At 40.6% G+C, this 26,698-nt stretch overlaps 1 protein-coding gene across 1 annotated transcript in view; it reads right to left on the bottom strand.

Moving 5' to 3' along the window:
• The window catches only part of dedd (death effector domain containing), a 33,715-nt gene extending 9,885 nt beyond the window's left edge, over positions 1–23,830 (bottom strand). Inside the window, exons 1-4 of the mRNA XM_034173128.1 lie at positions 23,595–23,830; positions 6,349–6,965; positions 499–603; positions 264–398 (exon numbers count right to left, since the gene is read on the bottom strand). Of these exons, the coding sequence (XP_034029019.1) occupies positions 264–398; positions 499–603; positions 6,349–6,901 (793 nt within the window). The 5' untranslated portion in view covers positions 6,902–6,965; positions 23,595–23,830. The remainder of the gene's footprint in view (positions 1–263; positions 399–498; positions 604–6,348; positions 6,966–23,594) is intronic.
• Between the last annotated feature and the right edge of the window lie 2,868 nt (positions 23,831–26,698).

Consider the following 26,698-nt stretch of genomic DNA (forward strand, 5'->3'; position numbering starts at 1 on the left):
GTGTGATTGCTTGCCCACAAAGGCGTTACTTACGTCACAGCGTCACTGTGTTTGAAAACCTCTGAGATTTTTAACTTACAAGCATAATTACAAGATGCTGCAGTTCAGAGAGAAAAAGTTTTACAGTCACAGAAACAGAGAGTTGCTGAGGATGGCTTAAAGAGCCACATGTGGCGCCAGAGTCTCGGGTTGCAGACCCCTGCCCTAACGGGTGCAAGAAGACGACGACGGAGGAGAAACAATGGTTATTTCTGTGTAAATACCGCATGTTTGTTTCTCTCTGCAGTCAGCTGAGGAATGACTCCTCTTCCTCTTCCGTGGAGCAGCAGGCATTGGCTTAGTTCGTGGTGGACAAACTTGTGGTCCTGATGGAGAACAGCACATGACTGGCTGAGGACCTGGAAAACAACATTGGATGTGATCTTAGGCTTACACGCCCCACTGTGACCCTCTGTTAACCTTCTGCCCCACAGAAGAAGTGAGCAGAAACGCACTCACCTGTCCTCCTTTGAGGTGCAGCGTTTCCTCCATGCAGTGCTCCTCTTGGGGAAATGTAGCGCACAGATGTCTCTTCCAGGTACTTGTCAACAGGGTCTGGGCACACTGAAAACAATGGTCGATGTATGCTTTACGGGAAAACTGCTCTTAATGGCAAAAAGAATCAACATGAAATAACTGGATCACCGCAAATCTGTAAATGCAGAATAACACAAACATAAATAAAAAGGCAGTTTGAACGTGATAAAACACAGGACAGCTCTGCTTTCATTCATTAATAATGCAGAACAATGTTGGCTAAGTGCTGACACTATGCTAGCTGAAGCAGGTTGAAAATCAGGGGTGGGCACAGTTCCGATAACCGATAATTATCGAAGATAATGTTTTCATTATCGGATTATCTTTTTAGAAAACTTTAAAAACCATTATCGGACCAATTATCTTCCGATAAATTTTCATCCGATAATTTTTAGACCTTTAACATAGTAAACAGCTACAAACATTTTTAAAATTTAAAATCAGTTTAACATCAGTTGAACCTGTTAAAAGTTTCATAGCAGATGTGTAGTTCTGCCCTCTGCAAACAGAAGAGAGCTGCTTCTCAGAGAAACCTCTCTATCCTCTGCAGGCAAAGGAGAACTGGTCACAAAAAAAAAAAAAAAAATTAAAAAAAAATCATTTCTTTTAACACCATACTGATACACTGGCAATATCACCCAAGTCATCCAGAGGCATACATTTTTAACTTATGGTTCAAATTGTCACGTCTGAAGTTCTATAAAGTGAAAATATCAGATATATGTTTTAAAGTAATGCGCTAATTTTTAAGGTTTTAGTGAGCACATGCTGTGCCCACTGCATTATGGGTAGGATAGGGTAATCTCAGTACGTTCACGACAGGACAAATGCATTTCACTCTGTTCAGGCTCCACAGACAACAGCATTAAACTCTAGTGCCTAAAACTCTCGTGAATATATTCTCTGGGTTTATAGACGTCATTATTGTGTTTGTTAAATTCCATGCATCTTAAATGTAGCAGACACAGATTATCTGGAATTTTGTTTTGGCAAGTTTTCACGGTCTCTACTGCCATCTACTAGCCAGTAGTGTTCATGGCAGCATTCGTCCTGAAGCTGGGCAGACACTGTATGATATTTTTAAATCACTGTACTCGGTTTCACTTCAAATTGTACCACAGAACCGCACGGTGTAAACGTTCAGAGTGCACGATTTATGTTCTCACACACATTGTACGTTCAAAAACCACATGTTGGACTCGTGTTTCCAGAAGCAAAACGTAAACAGAAGCTTTTATTCAAACTTAATTTACAAAAACTCTCGATGGGAGACATCAAAGTTTAAAAACAAAACAACAACAAAAAAACATTACAAGACAGGTCCGCTGTGTTTGCACAGGCACAGTGCGAGTAGTTGGATGCTTGTAGCTCTTCAGCAGCGGGATACCCTCACGACGGCCGACCAGAATATTAAACAGGTTTGATTTTCATTCGACCATACGATCGCCGATCAGGAGGTGGTCGTGAGATGTTAAACGCAGCTCGTTACTCCATGTATACTACACGATGCAGGACGCGCGATTAACCTGAAACTCGGTACGATCCAAAAAATTCTCGTGCAAATGAAAAATTATCTGCAAAAGGGCCAAAACTCACACAGTGTAAACCCAGCTTAAGTACTGAGTGTCTGGCACCAGTAGATCATGACATTGTTGTATTATTTATTTTTGACACAGGTTATATCAGACGGTTATCTAATTAAAATTTGGCCTTTTTTTTTGAAAATGCCTTTTTTTTTTACAAATAAAAAATGGAATGTTTTACAAAAGCACATTTATCTGTAAACACCAACACACGACACACCTCACATTAACGTGTTGGTTTACATAATGTATGAGTCAAACCAATCAGTGTTAGCCGAGGCACATTTTACCCAGAATCCTTTGTGATCTGTCTGTGTTTGTTATAAAACTTCAGAATTAGTGCATTATTCAACATTAAAAGATATGCTATATTTTAACTTTGTAAAAATAACAGAATTGACAGTTATTCTATCAGTATTCATTTTATTTTTACACCAAACCATAACTCAGCATTGCTTTATTTTCCAAGACCACCTCCGCCTCACGGCATCATTGTGATTGAGCAGAGAGGTGAGCTTCATAGCTGTCCTCAGCTTGTGTCTGTGCTGGAAGCCATGTAATAAACAGGAGCTCCCAGCAGGGGGCAGGACGCTCAAAGACAGAAGTGCTGACTTGTCGTGGTGTTAAAACTCAAGATCAGCTTGTTAGTAGTTGCAAGTGTACCAGAGACAATAGTGGAATTTATCGGTCATCTGTAACTTCCGATACATTTTTGGGTGGTTTATCGGTTTATCTTTATCAAAGATAACTTAAGTTATCTGATTATCTGTTATCAAAGTTAATTTTTTGGTTATCTGTGCCCACCACTGTTGAAAATACAGATGCAAGATTCAATATTAATGCAAGTCTGACTGTCCAGGACAAGTGGAAAAGCTGTTGGGAACACAGGGCTACTCAACTTCATCAAATTCTTTATGTTTGTTGCACATTTGTGCTCAAGCTCCTGTAAGCTCATTAAGGTGCTCCGGTGATTCAACAAACATTTTGCACAAAAGCCTGCTGTTCACACAATGATTGCCTTTTTCCCCTCCCTTTATTGTACATATGCATACATACATACATAGAAATCTGTCCTCTGCATTTAACCGTCCTAATTACAGTAAGACATAATCCAACCACTAGGAGCAGTGTGCAGCCACAGTCCAGCACCCGGGGACCAACTCCAGATGTAGAGACACTGCCTTGCTGAGGGACAGAGAAAAGAGCAAACCCTAAATAAGCATGTTTTTGACTGTGGGAGGAACCCGGAAGAGGGTCATTTTGTATCATTTCAACAGAGAATCTGCCAACATGTCTTGGATTTTCAAAAACTTGGTGGAGTGATTGGGACATATGAAAAACAGCCAGAACTAAAATATTTTTGCTAACAGACTCCTTAGAGAGATAGCCGCTAACAAACTTTTAACTAAATAGCATGTAGTCGCAAATTCAAATAGCTATAACCCAGGAACTATAGCACCTACAGAGGTGGTTCTGGTGTAATTTTAAAGGTCTTGCCTCGCTCTACAAGTCTGTGTTGAAAGCCATCTTCTAAAATCCACCAAAAAAAAAAAAAAAAACTAACCAATTATATAAAAAATAAACCAATAACATATTGCATATCTACTCAAAAATTAGCATTCACAAATGTATTTTACATGGTCAATGTACTCTCATACACTCTCATACTGGGTTAATGCTGAATAATACTAAATTGAAATTCCTTGAAGTTCCTGGTATGGGAGATCCACTACCACCATCGTCTTCACTACTGCTACACGTGCTGCATGTCTGTGGTAATGACTGTTGGGCCAGTTTCTCCCGACACTGTGTACAGATCTTTTGTCCACTAGAACTGTTAGAGTGCCCGTCACAACGCGTTCAGGGATGAATTAATACATCCTAAGGTACCTCTACTAGAAATTTGAAAAAAATTGAAGGGGATATTTTTTGGGGGGGATCTGCTTTTGAAGTTTATAATTTTTGTGGTGGATTTCAGAAGACAGGCTTCAAAACAGACTTGTAGAGCTAGGCAAGACCTTTAAAATGACACCAGTGCCAACTCTGTAGGTGCTACAGTTTTTGAGTTATAGCTATTTGAGTTATCGCGACTACATGCTAATTAGTCAAAACTTTGTTCGCACCTATCTCACTAATTAGGATTCCATTAGCAAAAATATTTGTGTTCTGGCTGTTTTTCATATGTCCCAATCACCTCATGAAGTTTCATAAAAATCCAAGACATGTCGGCAGATTCTCTGTTGAAGTGACACGTAATGACCCAAGAAACCCACACAGACAGGGAGAACATGCAAACTCCACACAGAAAGGCCGGAAAGCGATCGCACGACCTTCTTGCTGTGAGGCACCAGTGCTAACTACCACTAAGCTACATAATAGTTCCTTTATGTTTTCATTTGAAAATAACTTTAAAGCCAGTCAGATGTATCAGAAAATGAAACCGCCTGCATTGAACTCACTTGTGTAGTGAACAGGTAAGAGAGGGAATGGGAAAAAACAAACAAAAAACAGAACAGCAAGCCTAAAGCTAGTCACATTAGCTACAAATGACAGCAGGCTCATTAGCAGGTTTTTAATGAGTCTTTCATTGGATTTAGGTGTGTTGGAACAGGGAGACAATTAAGTGTCAGGAAGGTAGATCTCCAGGACCGAACTTGGGCACACCCGATTTAAACTTTTAAAGTGCCATCACTGTAGGTGTGATCACCTGATCAGGTGTGGTCAGACCTAAATAATGAAGCGCTGTGATGATTTAAACATTTAAAGCGCTTCATTCATTCACAGCAGCATTTACAGTAGCCATCAGTCAACTCAGCATTCTGTACAGCATGAAAATGGTCCATCAAGATAAAAAAAAGAAATAAAATAAAATAATGTTAAATTACTCTGGTTTTGAACCGCATCACACCGTGCAGTACCAACTCAAACCACTGGTGGAAACAGGGCTGTTGTCATACGCTGGTTAATCATCAAGGCGTGACAGAGCCTGTACATTCAGTCACAGATAGTCCAAACTATACCTTTTGGAAGTATTTATGATCAGACAATTAATGTGGTATAGCTTTCAATGTGACTGGAGCATTTTTAAATTTTGACCCCTGTGTAATCCTTCAATTGACCCATACCTGGCCGCCGACTGAAAATTCAAGTGGCCAATTGGTGTTTCAAAAGAGTGATGTCTAAAGCCACCTTGACACGCAAAAATTTACTTCCCGTGCTGCCATGCAATTCGTTGTGCCAATGCGACCTGCTTTATCGCGCTATATAAAATACTTATTTCGTAGCGTATGAGATATTTGCTCTCGGAATTTGGCTGATGTCTTATCTCTTATCGCTCCCGGAATCACAGAGAAATTATCTACAGCTGCAGCTTTTCTCGTGTACTTCATGAGGTGGAGAACACATTTGGAATCCTGTCAAAGGTAATTATTTATAATACATATTTTAATGGATTAGTAAAACAATTGCATTTTCATTCCTTCTTATGAGTTACATAATGTATTTCTAAAATTATGTTCATTGTGGACATAATGTCTCAGTGTGACGCACTGACTCGCAGTAAGTGTTTTTGAATAGACTGCACAATGTTCACGTCTAGTTCACAAAATTAATGCGTGCCAGACATTTTGAACATTTCAAAAAAAAAATTTGCGCACTTGCTTGCAGCCACATACAGCCCATGCAGTTTACAACCGGAACCGTTTACGAGTTTACTCTCTGGCATGCCAGATCGCATGCCAGCGTAGGGATCAAATTCGTGCAAGTGTCAAGGTACCTAAAGGAGACTGTGTGCCGAATTTGGTGCTTCTATCACCATTTGCATCTGCATTGTCAGGCAGGCAGGATTGTCAGTTATGTGCTGCACTATTAAAAGGTAAATGGACTGCATTTATGTAGCCCTTTTAGATCTGCGTCAGATGCTCAAAGTGCTTTACAATTATGCCACACATTCACGCATTCACACAAACACATTACTCTGATCCCCTCACACACAGACAGCAGACTGACTCCATCTCCTGCACAGAAATGAGACGAGAGGGACACAGTCAATGGACATGAGCAGTGCTACTTGCTGAAATACAGGTGACTTATGGAAACAAATACACGTGTATAATCATACATGGCATGTTTAATATCTCTATATTTTGGCCTCAAAACTGAGCACGCACACACGATCAGGTATACTCACCAGCCTGCCGTTTCTTGAGGGTGACGTAAGGCAACAGGTCATGGCGCGTGATAATTCTTAAAAGCTGCAACACATGTCGAAAGTTCGTCTCATCACAGCGACCTTGGCGCTCCAGGGCAAGCAGGAAGTCTTTACCACTCCTAATGCCACCACGCTCATACTCATCGATCACATCAACAAAGAGGAATGACAGCACCCGGACATCCCGGTGCGTCAGCTGAGCTCCAACGATGTCAAACATACGGTGGAGAGAGTACAGCCCGTGGGAGTCATCCGCTGCCTCTTCTGGCCAAGGCTCTGAGCTGACATCTTGTCTGGACAATCCGGAGGCCGGACGAGTGGCGGCAGTGAGATTCCTGCTGGCCCCCCCTCCACTGGAACTCTCCACCCGACTAGTCAGGTCCCTCTGTTCCAGAGGCTGAGCAGCTCCACGACCTTGACTGGAGTCCAGCTGGTTAGCCTGAATGCGAGGCCTGCCCTGGTGAGCAGAGGAGTTCTGGGAAAGCTGGGCAGGAATCACAGCACTGGGGAGACGAGGCTGCTGTGATGTCATCTCAGAACCAGATGGTGATGCGAGATGTTTGAACCCCCGTTGTTTCAGTCGTCCTCTGTTCCAACTGATGAAAGAGTAATGATAATAACAACAATAATGTATTAAATTTGATGGGTGTCTTGTCTCTCATTGTCAAACAGCAACATTAAAATAGTGTGGATTCATGTTGGTTTCTGCTAATTACGTCCGCCAAGGAGGTTATGTTTTCGGTCGCGTTTGTCTGTCTGTCTGTCAGCAGGATAACTCAAAAAGTTTTGAACGGATTTTGATGAAATTTTGTGGAGTGGTTGGAAATGACAAGAGGAACAAGTGATTAAATTTTAGTGGTGATCCGGATCCAGGAATTTTTTTAAAGGATTGTTCACCACTGCGCGATAGGGGGAATTTTGACATTCTAGTTTCTAACTCCAAAAAACAAGACAGAAAGGCTTGAAAAAAGTTAGGGTGTAACATAGTCAAATGTTCTATCAAACAACAAAGTTTGGTGATGATCGGATCCAGATTCCGGATCTGGTGATCCAGAATATGCAAAAATATAGGGAAAACAGAAAATGTGTCAGTGTGAGGTGCCAAATGAAGCTAGAGATGCACAACTAACACCAAATTGCAGCTGAATCTGTACTGATTCAGTAAGGTGTCATCAGATTTGATGTATCTTCAAATGTTATGAAGCAAGATCCAGAAGAAAACCACCATTACCGAAAAATCGTTTTATACAATAACTTTTGAACTAATAAAGACATAAAAGTGATTCCAAGTTCTAGTGGTATGTTTTCATGGTCAAGGATGTCAAATATAAAGGAAACAAAAGTGTATGTATCATAGTTTTGGCTGTAACACTGAATTGTTGAATAGATCACTGTGCCAAGGAGGGAATCTCTTTAGAGTTAGTGACCCTATGGCCTTGGCAGAGGTTTGCACTCTGAGTGCTTCTAGTTAGACAATGTTTTCTGTTAACAATTTATTAAGTGTACATTTCATTCATATTTAATTTCACATATTTAATATTCAGCTTTATTATAAATAATTGAACATAAAGTTGAATTTAAAGTTCCATTAAGGGGGTGGGGGGAACCAAATATATTGACATATTTGAACATTTTTTAAAAAAAGTAACACAACAACTTTCCCAAGTAAATGATTACTTTTATAATGCTATAACACAGTTACTAGTTACTTCCCCCCAAAAAGTAACTATAACTAATTATTTTTTAAATTAACATGCCCAACACTGATCATGACTCAAAAACATTTTTGAAAAATACAGAGGATATCATGATTCCACTTGTCACTTAATATTATTTTAGATAGTGAGCAGTTGACATTAAATAAAAGTTATTCATGCATCACAAATCAAGACAAAAACATTTTGAGATACAGACCAACTGAAGAAACATCTGTGAAAAAAAAAAAAATTAAGACTCTCTCAAGAATAAATAAACTCAATATAAACTCAATATAAACTCAATATATATCCAGGGATATATATTAGGGCATGTCAAATTATGGTCGAATTTAAAAAATTTCTGAAACTGAAAAGGCCTGATGGCCCAGTCACAAGCAAATAAATTGATCAGTCCATGTGAACACTGCACACTGACTCCCCATGTGCATTTATTTCCACCAGCTGCCACTGATCCACAATGTGAATTCTGCCTTCCAGAACAGCTCTTTATATAATCATCTGAATCATCTACCTGTTGCCACATGTACAGAAGGGCTGGATTGTCATTCCTACACTCATATTGTTATATTTAATAAAAAATAATAAGCGCACGCAGGAGCTGCTGCTACCGCTGACACTGCATTCAAGTAATTTCAATTTTCAATTTATTTTCATTTATATAGTGCCAAATCACAACAGCGTTGCCTCAAGGCACTTCAAACAAGTAAGGTCTAACCTTACTAACCCCCAAAGCAGCAGTGGTAAGGAAAAACTCCCTCTGATGAAGAAACCTCAAGCAGACCAGACTCAAAGGGGTGACACTCTGCTTGGGCCACGATACAGACACAAATTGCAGAACAATTTACAAAATGAATATACAGGAAATGCTGTTGGTGCACAGGACAGGAGGGTCTCCAGCACAACTACCACACCCATCTCTGGATGGAGCTGCACCTTAAAGAGAAGAAAAAAAAAAAAAAAACAAAAAAAAAAAATCAGGCATCAGAAAGACAAGAAATACAGTATAATTTGCCAGCATTAAACAACAAGAAAAACAGGAAATACTAAGTCCACTAGTCCTAAGCTTCACTGAAAGACCCAGAATTTAGGTAAAGTTGAGGCCGCGGCCCGCTCCGTTTCCTAATAAAATGAATTTAAAAACATACAAAATTTTATTTTTTTTTAAGGGTGTGTCAAAGCATGCAAATCATCTTGGATCATCTTCAAAGCAGACAAGGTCACAGGAAGGACAAACACTGATGACCTACAAGTAGGTCAAATTTTATATTTCAGTAAAACATGCCGTGTAATACATCAAACTATAGGGGGTGATGAAAGGATTCAGAATATATCGAAATTGTTGTGTTATGATGCAATTTGGTGACGTTATGAGAATAAGGTGCAAAATTTTTACATTTAATGGTGTGAAAAAGCATGCAAATCATCTTGGATCGTCTCAAAAATGGACATGTAGAATCTTGAAGAAAGCTTCTCTTGACGTGGAAAAAAACTGAGGTCAAGGTCAAAGATCAAGGTCACAATATGGTCAAAGGCCAAGCTCAGTAAATGAACATTCCTGAAGGCATTTTCTTGAATTTTTACATCCAAATATCAAGGAATTATAGGGGTTGGCCTTGCAAAAGTGCCATTGCCTCAGAAAAGCAAATTATCTTGACCTTCAGGGTTTGTTGTGAGGTTAAATGTGAGCTATATGTAGGTCAGATTTTCATTTCTGAGTGAAACATGTAATGTGGTACATCAAATGAAAGGTCTTGGCGAATGCTTTCCAAAGATATCATGATTGCTCAGGTATGATGTCACAGTGATGTTACGATGGAAAGACTTGGCCAAATTACAGCATTAAAAGATGTGGTGCAGCAGTTCTTTTCACAGAATTGTCTTCGAAATGCACCTGTGGACACTCGGTTAATATCTTCGCTGAACACACAATGCAATCATCTGAAAAACTTGTCAGTCCCTCTTCATGGTGGTCATTCCTCATGGTAGTCTCACTTGTTCACCTTTTGGCAAGATACCTGTCACCCTCAGGGTGACAGTTTTCATTTAAATCTTTAATCCAACCTGCTTGATTTTGTTGACTGGCTTCAGCGAATAAGTGGATGTCCAGTCATTTCTTTCTCTTAAATTCTGGCACAACAGAGATGATGGTCCTGTGAGACACAGACATCAGTTTGACCAGCTAATGTGACCACTGGACTCAAGTGTTTTTCATCATATTGAGAATGTGGAAAAACCTTGGGGTGACCTTTGATGCTTCACTGTCCTTTGACCTACCAAGGCTGCTTTCTATCACCCCCGTAATACTGCATGGATTCCACTGAGCCTGTCTGACATAACTGCAGTAGTGCTGCACGATTAATCGCATTTTCATCCTCGTCACAATATCAGCATGCACACTGGACACACTGGAAAGACTGGCTAGGGTGCAAAGACTAAAGCCCCGTTTACACATAGACGGTAAGAGCTCCCAGAAGCGTCCCGGAAGAGTTTTCGGCCGTCTTAAGGATCAAACGCCGTTGTCAACGCCAGCACTAGGGGGCGTGGCTTAGTTCCAGCTTTACCAGGAATCGTCGAAAAAATTATTCAACATGTCGAATAATTCCGGGAGCGCTCCCGGAGAATTCGAGTGACGATGGAGACAACGCGAACACTGGTGTTTGATACTTTTTAATCGCCGTTTCATCCTGCCCCTTCCTGTAGTGCCGCAGTTTACACCACCGTAATTGGCGGCCGGCGTTGTATCCCTAACCAACGTCGTGTAAAACGGCAATAGAGCCCACATCGGCGTCCTCAAAGGCATTTTAACTGGCGACAGAGGCAGACAAAACGGCGGCGCTAGCGGACAGTACACCGTTCTAAACGCCGCCTCCCGGTTAACGGCGTTCCAAACGGCCGATAGGCGGCGGTCAGTATAAAAACGCTAGCGCGCTGCATGCAGGCCTCTCACTCGCGGCCAGCTCCAGATATTTTTGCAGAGAAGCTCCAGTATGCCTCCTAAAAGAAAATTGGCAGCGGCAAGGACTTACCAAGAGGTCTGGTTCAGAAGCAGAGGGGAGGCCTGTGGTGGAAACGAGCAACACGTTGAGGAGGGGAAAAGGAAAGGAGAAGAAAAGGCTGAGAGATGAGCTCTCTCCCCCTGCAGTGACAGCTGCTTCAGCCTATTATACTCTGGGGGCGGTGCCTATATGCAAAAGTTCCTGGAGTAACGCAGGATTTGCCTGGATAAATCCAGCGGTACACAGGGCATTATCGGCGGCAGCAGAACACCGCCGTTCTCACGCGCGTCTTAACCTGCGATTGTAAAGCATAGAACTGGGTATTAACCCCCGTTGCCTGACGTGCCTGACTCACTGGTGCAGCGGAACTTTGATGTGAGGGTATGTTGCGAGTCGACGAGGTAAGGGCAGGAAGCAGCTGATTGTTTGCTGTCCGGACGCTCTTCTTGGCTATATACGGTTGTATATCGGCTTCCTTTATTTCTTCTTGACAGATTTGTTGTTTGTTAGGTGTGTGTGCCTACTCTGAGGCGTATTTAACTGTAGTCTTGTACTGATACAGTAACGGTCAGAGCCGGTAGCGGTTAGCACCGGCTCGCTCGCTCGACTGTCCCTCGGCGGGACTTTTCCAGCTGTTTAGTGATATCGGTAATCCTTCTGCTGCTTCTACAGGGTGCTGCTGGAAGCAGCGTGAGGCCAAGCAGCTATCACTTGGAGCTAGTTAGCTTAACTCGGGTAAAAAAAAAAAAAAAAAAAAATTGCTAGCAATGTTAGGGAAGATAGTGATCCTAACTACTAAACTGTGTGTTTATTTAGCTCGAAAGAGCCCAGCAGCCAGCTTGCTTTCTTTGTTGGCTTTTGGTGACTGTGCTTACAAATTGCAGCTAGCAGCGGATACTGCAGCTGACCAGCATTAAAGGAAACAGTAGCGTGCTAACTCTGGTTGGGAGATGACGCGGGTGTTACATGACGCATTCTTCACGACAACGGCGGAAAAACACCAAAAACAGCAGACAAGCTAACTTTTTCGGCCACAGACCCATCATACAACACAAATCAAGAGCCACTGGACCATTCTGACCACAAACAGAAAACGGATAAACAAGGCAAAGAACGGAGACGACTCTGCGACCCCCAAACAAATATGGCAGCAAGTAAAAAAAAACATGAAGATCTGATGCAGGAAAAATCAAACGAGGACAGCACGGATATAGACAGTGACAAACAACCAGCCAAAAAAGCCAAACTAAATACGGAACCTGAACTTGAAGACACGGACTTGGATTATGACGAGGCTGGGCTTAGCCAGGACGAGCTAGCCAATGACAGTAGGCCAACAGAAACCACTGATGCAGACACCGAGGGAATAAGTAAGGAAGAAATAGAAACAACCTCCCTCAACAGGAGAGAACTAAGGAGACACCATACCCTCGACTACAAAGCATTTAGTGAAGGAAAAAAGATAGAAGAGAGAAGTACACAAGATGGGAGAAAAAGGGGAGCAAAAAAGATAGGGAGCAGCAACACCTAGCCCAGGCTAATATGGAAACACTGCTACACAAAGAAACAAAACTTACAGAGTGGCAAAATAGGTTAAGCAACAAAGAACACCAACTTAAACAGCAAGAAGAAATGATGCTACAGAGAGAAGAAGAGACCCGGACGAGAGACGCAAAAGCGAGAGAAGAATGCGAAGAGCTTTTGGAGAAAAAACTCCAGGACAAGCAGAAAAAAATGCAGGACAAGGAGGACAGGATAAAAAAAAGGGAAGAAAAAGTGGAAGAAAGAGAAGCAAAAGCAGAGGAGAAAGAAAGAATGATAATTGAGTGGCAGAAAAAACTGCTGGAAAGGGAAAAAAGTAACAAAAAGCAACAGTCAAACCAAACGGAAATGGAGAAATTAAAGGAGGACCTGCGCAACAAGAGAATGCAACACCAGGAGGACACTGATAAAATTGATAGACTAACAAAAGAAAACACCACCCTCAAAGATAAATTCAGAGAAAATGAGAGGACCATCCACCAGGTAGAAAAAGACCTAAAGGGGATAAAAAGGAAAAAGTGAGATTAGAAAAATACTGCGATGAGCTTGAGGAAGTTAAAGACCTGTTAGAACAATTTAACAAGAAATTGCCAATAACATCAGATCAAGAGACAACATCAAAGAACCTGGAAAAAACCTTTTGATAGCGGACTCTAACAGAAGGCACATAGTCCAGCACCTGCTAGAAGCAGACTGCAAAGAATGGCATGCTGAAACCATCATTTACAAAACGGAGGATCTGAGGAGGATACAGAGAAAAGATATAGAGGAATTTGATAACCTGGTCGTCCTCCTGGGAACAAACAACATAAAGGACGGACTGGACGGAAAAAGAGAAGCAACAGAATACATACACCTACTGGAAGAACTAAAAGGAAAGACAAACCAAGAAACTGCATTATATGTTGTAGAAATTCCCCCGATAGGGAGAAGGACAGGTAAATCTGAACGAGAGAAGTTCAATTCCCACTTGACAAGATACATACCAAGCGACATGAATATAATAAGGACACCAGCGGTGGTAAGCAGAAGGCCTACAGAGGACCTACTCGACGATGACCTCCACCTGACCAAAGAAGTTGCAGCTGAATACGCCAATCACATAGTCAAATGTGTAGAGGCCACTCAAGGAAGGAAGCTGCAGAAAAGAGGATTGCAAACATACAATTAGGCTGACAGCCAACCAAAGTGAGGATGTACAGCAAATAATTGGGAAAAATGGATGGAGGATACAAGACATGGAAAAGAAACACAAAGTCAAAATCATAGATCACAAAAAACCAACCACGATCAAAATCCGAGGAGAACAAAGGAGCACTGAAAAGGCAGAAAAAGAGTTGAGGGCAATAACTGAAGAAAAAAAACGAATCGACGGAGAGAAACAGAGACAGAAGAGAGCAAGCAAAGGATGTGGTATGCCGCTACTACATAAAAGGTATATGCAACAGAGGCACTAGATGTTTCTACAAACACGTCCAAGACCAAACACCAAACAGAGAAGAACAAACATGGACAAGGAAAATGACCAGACAACGAGGCACATCAAGATATGAGGAAAATGAAAGGACACCGAACAGGATAAACATCGAAAAAATTAAATAGGACAACACCCAGAGCCCTGAAAAAAAGAATAAAAAGACTTGGAGAAAGAAATACGAAAAGAAAAGTAACATTCAATAATGAAGTACAAAAATATATGATACCATGTATAGGAACAATAAGGGAGAAAAGAACCAAACACAAAAGAGGGGGAAAAAAAAGCATAACCAAGGGAACGTAAACATCATATACACAAACATCAACGGCATTAGAGGGAAAATACACAGCGTATCTGAGATAATACGAGCTAACAACACAGATATAGTAATAGTAACAGAAACAAAAGGAGAGCCACCAATAATACCCAACTACACATGGTACTCCAAGCAAAGACTAAACAGAACAGGAGGAGGCATAGCAATTGCTATAACAAATGAAATAGCAAAGCACACAACAGCCCAAGAAAACCTAGAAGACAGCAGAATGGAAATACTCTGGCTAAAAATAGAAAACCCAAAACATAAACCAGACTTCATAGGATGCTACTACGGACCACAAGAGACATGCTATAAGGATGAGGTGGAAAGGCAGTACGCCATAATCAAAACACAAATCCAATGCTACAAACAGGAAGGAAATGTACTACTAGCAGGAGACTTCAATGCAAAACTGGAAATTAGAGCAGGACAATACCAACAAAAAGAAAGTAGAAATGGGAGAATCCTAAAAAACCTACTAAAAGAAGCAGACTGCAAGGCAATTAACCTCAAATCTGAAACAGGCCTGTGGACAAGAGAGAACAGACACAATGATGAAAAATCTGTAATAGACTACATAATAGCATGTGACGAAATGGAACAAAGAACAACAAGAGTAGAAGTTGATGAAGCAGGAACCCTCAGACCCAAAAGTAAACATGGGGAGTCAGATCACAACACGATAGCAGCTTGCATCAAAATACCAAAGACCAGCAGAAGAACAAAAAGAATTAAAAGATGGAACCTAGAAAATGAAGAAGGTTGGAAGGAATACAACAAAGTACTGTCCAAAAAAATTACAAATAAAAAACCTAGTGAATACAAAGAATATGAAACAGTAATAAAGGAAGCCCTAAAAGAGACAACAGGACAGAGAACAATAAGCATAAACCAACAGAAAAGAAAAGACCCAGAAACAAAAGGCCTGCGGGAGAACGTGAGAGAGAAAAGGAAACTTTTCCAGAAGGCCAGCAAAGAGGGGAAAAAAGGAAACTCTAGAGAGCTACTACGAGGCACAAAGGAAATTAAGAAAGGCAACGGATGAAAATTTTAAAAAAGAAGTTCAAGAGAACCTGAACAAAATTATCACCAGCAGAGACCCAAGAAATGAGATATGGAAAATGAGGAAAAAGGTAGCCAAGAAGGGACAGGCAGAATACAACTACATCACAGAGGACAATAGAGAAATCACTGATGAGGAAGAAATCAAATCCCACATAGCAAACTACTACGAGGACCTATACCGAGCAAGAGAAGGTAAACCGGAGTATGAGGCATGGACCAATAGAATATCGGCAGAGGTTGAGAAAGTTACAAACCAACTAAGACCGCAAAACATACCAAAAATAGACCTCGAAGAGATGCTGCGGGTAAAGAGGAAACTAAATCGGAAAAAGGCAACATACCAAACGAAATATTCATAAATGCAACAAATGGCACTATGAAAATATATTGTACAATGTTTAATCAAACGGCACATACAAACAAAATCCCTGATGAATGGAGGAACGGCCACATTGTAAGTATATACAAAGGTAAAGGAAAAAAAGGCAAATGTGCCAATGAAAGGGGAATTACCCTCAGTAGCAACATAGGGAAATTTTATGAAAGAATCCTACATCATAGAATAAAACCCCAATACAAATTAGTGAACTACAGGGAGGTGGTAAGGAAAACATAGGAACTGCAGACCATATCTTACTATTAAACCACCTGACTGACAACAAAAAACCAAGATACATAACGTTCCTGGATGTGACCAAAGCATATGATAAAGCCTGGGCAGATGCTCTGATGTACACGCTCTACAAAAATGGACTAAGAGATAAAATATGGCTAAAAATAAAGGAGCTCAACGAAAACCTGAAAGCCTCAATAATGACCAGATATGGACTTACAAGACAAATACAGATCAAAGACAGCATTAGACAAGGAGGAGTCCTGTCAGTCATAATGTACGCACTACTAATAGACGAAATAGGCAACGAGATCCTGAATAGCAACAGGTACAGGGAAAAAAATAGGATGCCTAATATGGATGGACGACATAGCCCTCATAGCAGAGACGACCAAGGAAATGCAAATAATGCTAAATATAACAAATGATCTGGCAAGTAGGTACCACATAGAATTTGGTTAAGAAAAAAATAAAGTTATGACGATAGGGAAACCAAAAGATGATACAAATTTCTACATAGGACCCAAAAAACTGGAAAAATGTGTAAATTACAAATACCTAGGGAAAATAATCAACAATAACAACCAAGCCGACCAAATAGAAGAAGCAAAAAAGAAAGCAGAAGGAGCCTTACAAACCATCCTACAAATAGCAGGAAGCCCGGCCCTAAGAGGAATAGAAATGAGAGTTATCTGGCAACTAGTGGAATCATGCATAATCCCAATAATTGTGTATGCAGGACAGTCAGTGGTAACAACAAAAAAGGAGGGGAAAATGAGGAACCAAATCTTGGACAATATATTAAAACGGATCCTAATACTACCAACAACAACACCGAGAGAAATCATGTATGCGGAAACAGGGCTCTGGGATATAGACCATATAATACAAAAAAACAAGGTCAACTTCCAAAAAAGGATAAATACAGTAGGATCAGACCTAATAAAAAGAATAAATCAACAACAATAGTAAACCATGGAAAAGGGAAATCAACAGGATTAAGGAAAAACTGCAGATAACGGATCAAACAAGCAAAGGAGATATACGTAAAAAGGAAAATAGGCGAACAGCTAAAGAAGAATATCAAAGAACAAAGAGAGATCAAATCAAAGGTAAAACATTACATTGAAAACGTAAAAACGTTGGAAGTAGGAAAAAGGACCTGTGGGTCCAGGTAGGGACCCAACTAAACAGGATGGAAGCACATAGCATCATGATGGCAAGAACAAGAATGCTGGCAGTAAAATGCAACTATAGGAATAAATATGCCAATGTATCCTGTAGGTTCTGCAATGCTGAGGAGGAAACTCAAAAACATATACTAGAGTAATGCCAGCAAATCAATAGACAAGAATGCCTGACAGTAACAACGAAGGATATCTTTGAAGAAGATACAACCAAATTAAGAGAAACTGCAAAAGCTCTTACACGGATCAAGGAAAAGCTAAAACACTAATGTGCTGCTCCCCCCTCAGAATGGTAGGGGAGCCCCCAGCAGACCTGGGAACGCACACACGAGAAGAAGAACGCCGGCGAAATGCTCCGCCCCTTTCCACCGCGAAAACAGCCGGAACTACCGCGAACTTCGGTCTACGTACTACCCGCCGACAAAACCATCTATGTGTAACCTGGGCTTAAGAAAAACTACTTTATCTGTACACACTATGATGAGATTTGACCCTGAAGTGCTGCTGCCCAATGTTTTCACACACACAACTGTAAACTGGACATGTAATTGTCACATGAAGTTTTTATCAATCCGCCAGGATTTTAACCAATAACACCACAACAACAATCCACAATAAAAGGGCATGTCTGTGGTTTAAAAAATATTTTACAGTAAATTAACCGCGTTGTTTTAAGTAAAAGCAGTAAATATATAAAAGGTGCAAATAATTTGAACTGATAGTGTTAAAGAACTGAGATAGTCTAACCTGCAGCTGTAATCAAAAACAGTCTTCATAGGTTCAGCGCTGGAAAACATTAATTTCCACTGTCGTATGAAGTCGACTTTGTAGCTAGCAACTACGCAACATTACTACCAGTTCATATTCGGCTGTTTTTAGACCTGAAAAGTCGTCTTTTCGTGATGCGCATGGACACAAAGTTGATATGGAATGACCTCTGGATGGAAGTGCTTAAGTGACCTTTTATGTAAATATTTGTTCATCTGCTGCAGGTCACATGGTCATGGCAGTATTCAGCAGGTTCTCCTCATACTGTTCAGGCATAAACCACTGTAGATTCACCAACATTTGTTCACGTTATGTGAAATGAGGTTGCCAAAACACCTTGGTACTGAATGCAGCCCTGTGGTTCCAAGCTATAAGAACCTCATAATCCAGACTTGGTCATCTAAAAAAACAGAACAAGTGACCTCAGCAGACATGACACCATCATTCTGATAAACACAGTGTATTCATATCATGCTTTACAATAATTCAGCCATTCACACCAATGTCAAGGTGCTCAACTGCACACCAGGAGCAACTTGTGGAATAATCACATCATCACACAGCTTCTATGAGGAGTACAAAGATGGTGGAAAGTGGCTCGAACATCCGCGGAGTTAACTTTTCAGCAAAAAAAAAAAAAAAAAAGTATGTTTCTATCTCATATCATTAAAAGGTTATTTATAATTTAGTAAAACTTGGTCTTAGCCGTCATATACGACGGCGTCGGCCCCAGAGGGATAAATCACATAACTGTCTCTGGTCACACATGCGAGGGATTTAATGGAAATACATTGCGATCAGACAGGACATTTTATGGGATGCAAGCGAAAAATCCACTGTACAAAATCCGTTATATACAGTCTTTATTACATGGAAAATAATACAAAACGTTTGGGACTTTTTTTGTCCGGTGACTGAATATCTGGTTTATACAACCCCTGGCAATAATTATGGAATCACCGGCCTCGGAGGATGTTCATTCAGTTGTTTAATTTTGTAGAAAAAAAGCAGATCACAGATATGACACAAAACTAAAGCCATTTCAAATGGCAACTTTCTGGCTTTAAGAAACACTACAAGAAATCAGGAAAAAAATTGTGGCTGTCAGTAACGGTTACTTTTTTAGACCAAGCAGAGGGAAAAAAATATGGAATCACTCAATTCTGAGGAAAAAATTATGGAATCACCCTGTAAATTTTCATCCCCAAAACTAACACCTGCATCAAATCAGATCTGCTCGTTAGTCTGCATCTAAAAAGGAGTGATCACACCTTGGAGAGCTGTTGCACCAAGTGGTCTGACATGAATCATGGCTCCAACACAAGAGATGTCAATTGAAACAAAGTAGAGGATTATCAAACTCTTAAAAGAGGGTAAATCATCACACAATGTTGCAAAAGATGTTGGTTGTTCACAGTCAGCTGTGTCTAAACTCTGGACCAAATACAAACAACATGGGAAGGTTGTTAAAGGCAAACATACTGGTAGACCAAGGAAGACATCAAAATGTCAAGAAAGAAAACTTAAAGCAATATGTCTCAAAAATAGAAAATGCACAACAAAACAAATGAGGAACAAATGGGAGGAAACTGAAGTCAACATGTGTGACCGAACTGTAAGAAACCGCCTAAAGGAAATGGGATTTACATACAGAAAAGCTAAACGAAAGCCATCATTAACACCTAAACAGAAAAAAACAAGGTTACAATGGGCTAAGGAAAAGCAATCGTGGACTGTGGATGACTGGATGAAAGTCATATTTAGTGATGAATCTCAAATCTGCATTGGGCAAGGTGATGCTGGAACTTTTGTTTGGTGCAGTTCCAATGAGATTTATAAAGATGACTGCCTGAAGAGAACATGTAAATTTCCACAGTCATTGATGATATGGGGCTGCATGTCAGGTAAAGGCACTGGGGAGATGGCTGTCATTACATCATCAATAAATGCACAAGTTTACGTTGATATTTTGGACACTTTTCTTATCCCATCAATTGAAATGATGTTTGGGGATGATGAAATCATTTTTCAAGATGATAATGCATCTTGCCATAGAGCAAAAACTGTGAAAACATTCCTTGCAAAAAGACACATAGGGTCAATGTCATGGCCTGCAAATAGTCCGGATCTTAATCCAATTGAAAATCTTTGGTGGAAGTTGAAGAAAATGGTCCATGACAAGGCTCCAACCTGCAAAGCTGATCTGGCAACAGCAATCAGAGAAAGTTGGAGCCAGATTGATGAAGAGTACTGTTTGTCACTCATTAAGTCCATGCCTCAGACTGCAAGCTGTTATAAAAGCCAACGGTGGTGCAACAAAATACTAGTGATGTGTTGGAGCGTTCTTTTGTTTTCATGATTCCATAATTTTTTCCTCAGAATTGAGTGATTCCATATTTTTTTTCCCTCTGCTTGGTCTAAAAAGTAACCGTTACTGACTGCCACAATTATTTTTCCTGATTTCTTATAGTGTTTCTTAAAGCCAGAAAGTTGCCATTTGAAATGACTTTAGTTTTGTGTCATGTCTGTGATCTGCTTTTTTTCTACAAAATTAAACAACTGAATGAACATCCTCCGAGGCCGGTGATTCCATAATTTTTGCCAGGGGTCGTATGATGATGGTTTAGGTGAGTTTTACTGTATATGGGACTGAACAATAAATTTACCTTTCAAAGCTTTGACAATAAAGTCGGCTTCCATCCCACACGGCTGACTTTATTTTCCCAAATTTTTCTTCTGTTCGGATCTGAAGGGAATTTGTACATCTTGAAGCCTTGTTGTGTCTATTTGTGCCTCCAAATGCACAACAACCCAGCATTTTCAGCAAATAAATAAATAAAATAGCTGGATATACATGCAGACACATTAACAGCCAACGCTATTTTGAACCCAAGATAGCACCAGGAGTCACATGACCGATTTTTTATTTTTTTTTTCTTACTTGCGATGATGCCATTCTCTCTAATCAAGGCACTCTAGGACGTGCTACCCCCCAATACACCACGGTGTAAAAGAGGACGCTGGTGACTACGGACTGGTAGAACATCCACATGAGTTTCCTGCAGATGTTAAACGACCACAGCCTCCTCAGAAAGTCCATCCTGCTCTGTCCCTTCCTGTACAGGTGTTGGTGTGGGACATCCAGTCCAGTTTGCTGTCCAGCCACAGCCCGAGGTACTTGTAGGAATCCACAGCCTCCACCTCAACTCCCTCAATCTGAACTGGTCGTGGTCTTGGTCTGGACTTCCCAAAGTCAATGACCAGCTCCTTTGTCTTTGAGGTGATGAGCTGTAGATGGTTTGTGTGGCACCAGGCAGCAAAGTCCCTCACTAGGCTCCTGTACTCCTCTTTTCAGTCATCCCTGATGCATCCAACAATGGCTGTGTCATCTGCAAACTTCTGGATGTAATGGCCCAGTCACATGGCACTTGACGAAGGGCAACGAAGCCCTAACAAAACAAGATATGTGGACTTTCGTTGACATCGTTTAACCTTTGTTCAGCTTCATTCCTGCAGTTGGTGCTTCGTCAGGATTTTTAAACTATCGAAAAATTTGAACCAAGGACAAAAACCTCAATTCGACCGTATTTCGTTTTGCTGTCGTTCTTAACGTTTTTTAATCATTTGCTTAGTTTTTGTAACGTTGCCGTTTAGTTTGACTTCGTTCGACCAGCTTTTCACACAGTGCAGAAGCCGGATTGTGAGCGCTGCTGCGTTCATGTACTGTCAGAAATTACAGGGCAAACTCAGCTTGCTTGCTTGGATTTTTTTTTTATCTAGGTGGGAGGGGGGTCAGCTTCAATGGACTCAGGCACCTTATATAGGGAAGAATTAATCTTTTGTGTGGATACAATTAATTATTTTGCTACAAGCAACTGCTGAATTTGAAACCACAAAAAGTTGTGTAATTTCTGACAGTACTTGAACGCAGTGTCAGCGACAGCAGCAGCTTCTGCGTGTGCTTATTATTTTTTATTAAATATAACAATATGAGTGTAGGAATGACAATCCAGCCCTCGTATGTAGATGTGGCAATAGGTAGATAATTCATAATTTATATAAAGAGCTGTTCTGGAAGGCAGAATTCACATTGTGGATCAGCTGCAGCTGGTGGAAATAACCGCACATGGGGAGTCAATGTGTGGCGTTCACACAGACTGATCAATTTACGTGGTGTCCCTATAGTTATAGTTATTTATACTAAAGTTCATGTTTGACTGTAAGAGATCAAACCTCATTTACATTTCTGTGTCATCAGGGTTTGACAATGAAATGTTCATAATCGTTGACATTTTTATGAATCTATAGGTAACAAATGTATTTCTTAGTCCCAAATCAGTATGTATCATTTATTACTGATTAACAGCCATTTTTTTTTAATGATCAGGCAGGCTGTGATTCAAGCTGACTCGGATTTCAACAAAACATGGCTCAGATGATACCTACCAAGAAATGAACTTTCCAAAAATTTCTCAACTAATGCTATCAAAGTTCAAGGCAAAAATATGCAAAAACTGATATTTCATTAAATTCCCAACTTTCAAGTCCCCAAGCCAGTTTAACTATCAAATGACTTATGGAGGCAAAGTCTTTCATCTTACATACATATTAGGATGGGGAATCAATGGCGCTGAATATCAGGGGCGGTCAAAGTCTGGTCATTTTGCGAAATTGGCTGTATTTAAAGGCCCATAAACCCTCTGCGCCATCAAGACCCCAAGCAGTTGTCAATGTTATCAACAAACATAGGCCGTACTCTATAAAATGCAACTGAAAAAACATTGGAGTCTTGGTGGCGTTGGCCAACAGTGGGCACCAAAGTGTTCGACTTGCCCAATTTTGAGGAAGTTTAGCGCTACCTGGTGGCCCGCACCATCAACCTTTTTAACAAAATTTGCAGGAGTGGATAAACCAACATCTCTACATTATAATGGTTTTCAGAATTTTGGGGACTCCTCTTATACTGGTTTAATATCCCTTTTTAATCAGGTCTAATGTAAACCTGCCTGAACTTTAAAATATTGGCTCTTAACACATCTCAGGTTAAACTGCACCAGTCCATTGCATCACTGCAGTGGACAGAAGTCAGCTGAGGCTGGAAGAGCGTGACTTCCTGAGGCGCAAACACAGCGCAAGAAGGACAACAAAAATAGTCGGTGGGTCCAACTCCGGGGAGGAGGTCTCTCAGACCGGGGGGCGGGTGTATAACAGCAGGGTGTGAAACACGTCAGTGTTTCTGAGTTTTTGGGTCTGCAGTGACATTTGCCCCTAATCAGATAAGAGGGACAAAAAAGCAGCAGCAACTCCAAGAATTATGAACCTAAACTAACCACTAGCACAGTTAGCCTGCAGTTAGACTGTTTATCATCTGATTACTGAGACTAGTTAAGAAAACAAAGCTGCTAGTTAACAGATAACCAGGCTGGCCATCATGTCTGACAAACCACACAATAAACACTAAACAAGCACGACACAAAGTCAGGCAGAAATAAATAATCAACGAAAGCAGGATTTAAAGACTAAAGTTGTTTTTAACTCACCTGTTTTTCTGCCGACAGCCCGACGGGCAGCTAATGCTAAATTAGCTTAGCAGATTCTGCATCAAAGCCAGTTTTACTGCCGAACAACCGCACAGCGACACGCCGAATGACGTCCCTTCCGTCCGCGAGCGAGTTTACCGGCTTCTTTCACCGAAAAACGCTGTTTGGACTCGGGGTGAAAAACAGCAAGAAGCTAATATTCTGCGCTCGCTAAAATGAAAGAACTTCCAGATCACACCAAAGGTCACGTCCGGCATTTTCTTCTTCGTTATCAGTGAAGTGTCGATAGTAAACGTTATCATGCAAAGCGCCACCTAGTGGGTCACAATCTGCAGTGAGAGATGTTTTTGGATTTCTGCTCTGTGACAATGAACTTCAAACGTACAAAACATGCAGAAAACAGAGAGAAAAGCAGATTTGTACACGTTATTTTGGTGACAAAAACATTAACTTCTATAACACATCAAATCTTCGGTGCGTGTCAGATGGGACACCCTCCTGGTCACAGCGTCTCCTTCTTGTACACGCGACCCGACCCGCACCTGGAGCCAGTCCTTTCTCGGACGTGGCTGGGAGCCCACTTTGGAAGTTGCGTGAGTTTAAAACGAGTCAAATCCCCTTCCGGAAAAGACCTGGACTCACTGTGGTGACTATGAACCCTGAACCCCTGAGCCCAAATTTTGTATTTGGCTGATTCTTAGACTACGGGCACTTATGTCCTTTGATCATATTGTATGAAAACCAGAAAAAAGGGGAAATTTCACACTTTTATAATTATCTTTACAATGAAAGTGTGGTAAGAAATTTGTTCTAGTAGTCTATGATGACTTTTTCACCTTTTTTCAGCATCATTATATGCAAATATTGCCGTTTTGTGCTTGTCCCACACCCAGACTTTTGATCTTCAATGATAAAAATGAATGGTAAAGAAACATTTTTTCTAATGTTTTAAAATATCTCTGAATAAAATATCAGTAAAATAATCAAAACATAATTGGGGTATTCAATGTCATACAACTGTTGTGATTTTTTTAAACAAAATGTAGTTGTCCCACACTATTGCCGTAATTTCCACCACAACACTGTAATGTCCCTAAACAGTTTGTATGAAAGATTGTTTGGGTAGTTTCTATGGAGATAAACAGTGACATCAGAGCACGTTTATAGCGCCAAATCACAATAAACAGTTGCCCCAAGGCGCTTTATATTGTAAAGCAATGGTGTGGTGGAAATTACATTTACAAGGCCAATAGTGCCCGTAGTTAAAGAATCACCCATTTCCATTTCTTTGTTGCATTTGTGTTTCGAGTCTTTTTTGCAAACTTTTGCTTTCGAATTTGAAGTTTTTGTGATATTTAAATTCACATTTCAAATGTTTTGTTTTGCCTTTTGTGTTTGTGGTTCAAGTTGCTGCATATTTTATCTCATTTCAACATCTGTGTGGAGTCTTTTCTTTCACATTTCAAGTTTTTGTGCATAGTGTGTAGGACATCCCAGAGTGATGAGAGAAATGCAGAAATGCAGTCCGATGTCATTCCTCAAAGGCACGATAATTAGAAAAGAACAACAAAAAAACCCCATGGATTTTATAAACCCACGCAGGATGAATGGTCCACCAGTTCAGCAAACTGCTCCATACTTCATTGGTAGATCTTTGCTTGAAAGTTTGCTTTTGCAAAATGCAGTTTCAGCCTGAGAGTCGATGCCTTGCTCATAAGCTCTGTGCAGCTTCTCAGTCATCCAGGTGAAGATTAGGAGCTTCCTGAAGTTTAATCATGGCAAGTGGACTTCATGTTTAGCTGGGAAGCATTTGACCACTCACCCAAGATCTACGTCTTTAAGGTCTAGGGCCCTCACGTACAAAGACCTGCGTGGATGTCCTACTGAAACATGGTGTAAGCACAAAAATATCCATATGTATCAAAGTGTGTGTACACATTTATCTAAGCATGTTCTGTTTGTACATCTCATTGAACGTGGAATTGAGCGCACATGCAGACGTACAAAACCCCTCCCTTTCCACACCCCTATTTAAATATGCAAATCCATGTAAATTAGCCCTGTGAGCTGGGATTCCCCTCCATCAGATCAGTCAACATGAACACAGAAAAGAAATACCACGTGTGAGGTACTGACGATGTGGAGACACACAGGGATAGTTTATTTTGTTCCCTGTCAAACGGGATAAATATGAAACTGGAAAAATGTTAGTGGAAGCGTGTGTGTGTGAGGTCATAAATGCTGTGGGCTCAGAGCAGCGCACACACACACTGAAGTAAAAAAAAAAACAGATGCGCTGCAACTGACAGTGTTTGACATTCACAACTTTACACTGTCTGAGCAGTGGGTCACCCTTTTGAGTCTGGTCTTCTTCAGGTTTCTTCCTCAAATGATCAAAGGGAGTTTTTCCTTACCACTGTCACCTGTGTGCTTGCTCTAGGGGTTGGTGAGGTTAGACCTTACTTGTGTGAAGTGCCTTGAGGCAGCTTTGTTGTGATTTGGCACTAAACTAAATAAATTGAAATTGAACTACACGTTTATTGACAAATACTGAACACAGGGGGACAATCAGGGGCCTATTAAGAATCTGTAGCTGTAGTTTCACCATCAAGAAAAAGAAAAAAAATTCATAATAACAAAAAACACATTTGCATGTGCACATGCACAAATGTGCCTGCGATGTTTTTTATTTGGACACAAATGATTACACTAATAAACTATTTACTCACCAAATAGCCACCCATTGCACACTGTGCCTGTTAGGAATTGAGTTTTTATTTCTTGGCTTTGATGTTTTTTTCAGTTATTTTCTGTTTTGTTTATTCTCTTGTTGGAGTTTTTCCTCTTTGGGTCTGTCTGTCACTTTTTCTCTTGTCTGTCTCTGCTGGCTCTTGGTGGTGGGTGTTTCCCTCTCTCTGGCCACACCCTCATTCTGGTGTATTCCATGCACACCTGCTCTCAATCTGCACCTCATCACCTGGGTGTATTTAAGCTCCTCATTTTGCTTTACTCCCTCGCCAGATTGATGCGCCTAGTGCCTTCTCTCCAGCTCTGTATCTTGTTCTCTCTTTCTGCCTGCTTCATGTGTTTTTTGACCACCTGCT

The sequence above is a fragment of the Thalassophryne amazonica genome, chromosome 6 (genome assembly GCF_902500255.1).
Source record: "Thalassophryne amazonica chromosome 6, fThaAma1.1, whole genome shotgun sequence".
Classification (NCBI taxonomy): Eukaryota; Metazoa; Chordata; class Actinopteri; order Batrachoidiformes; family Batrachoididae; genus Thalassophryne; species Thalassophryne amazonica.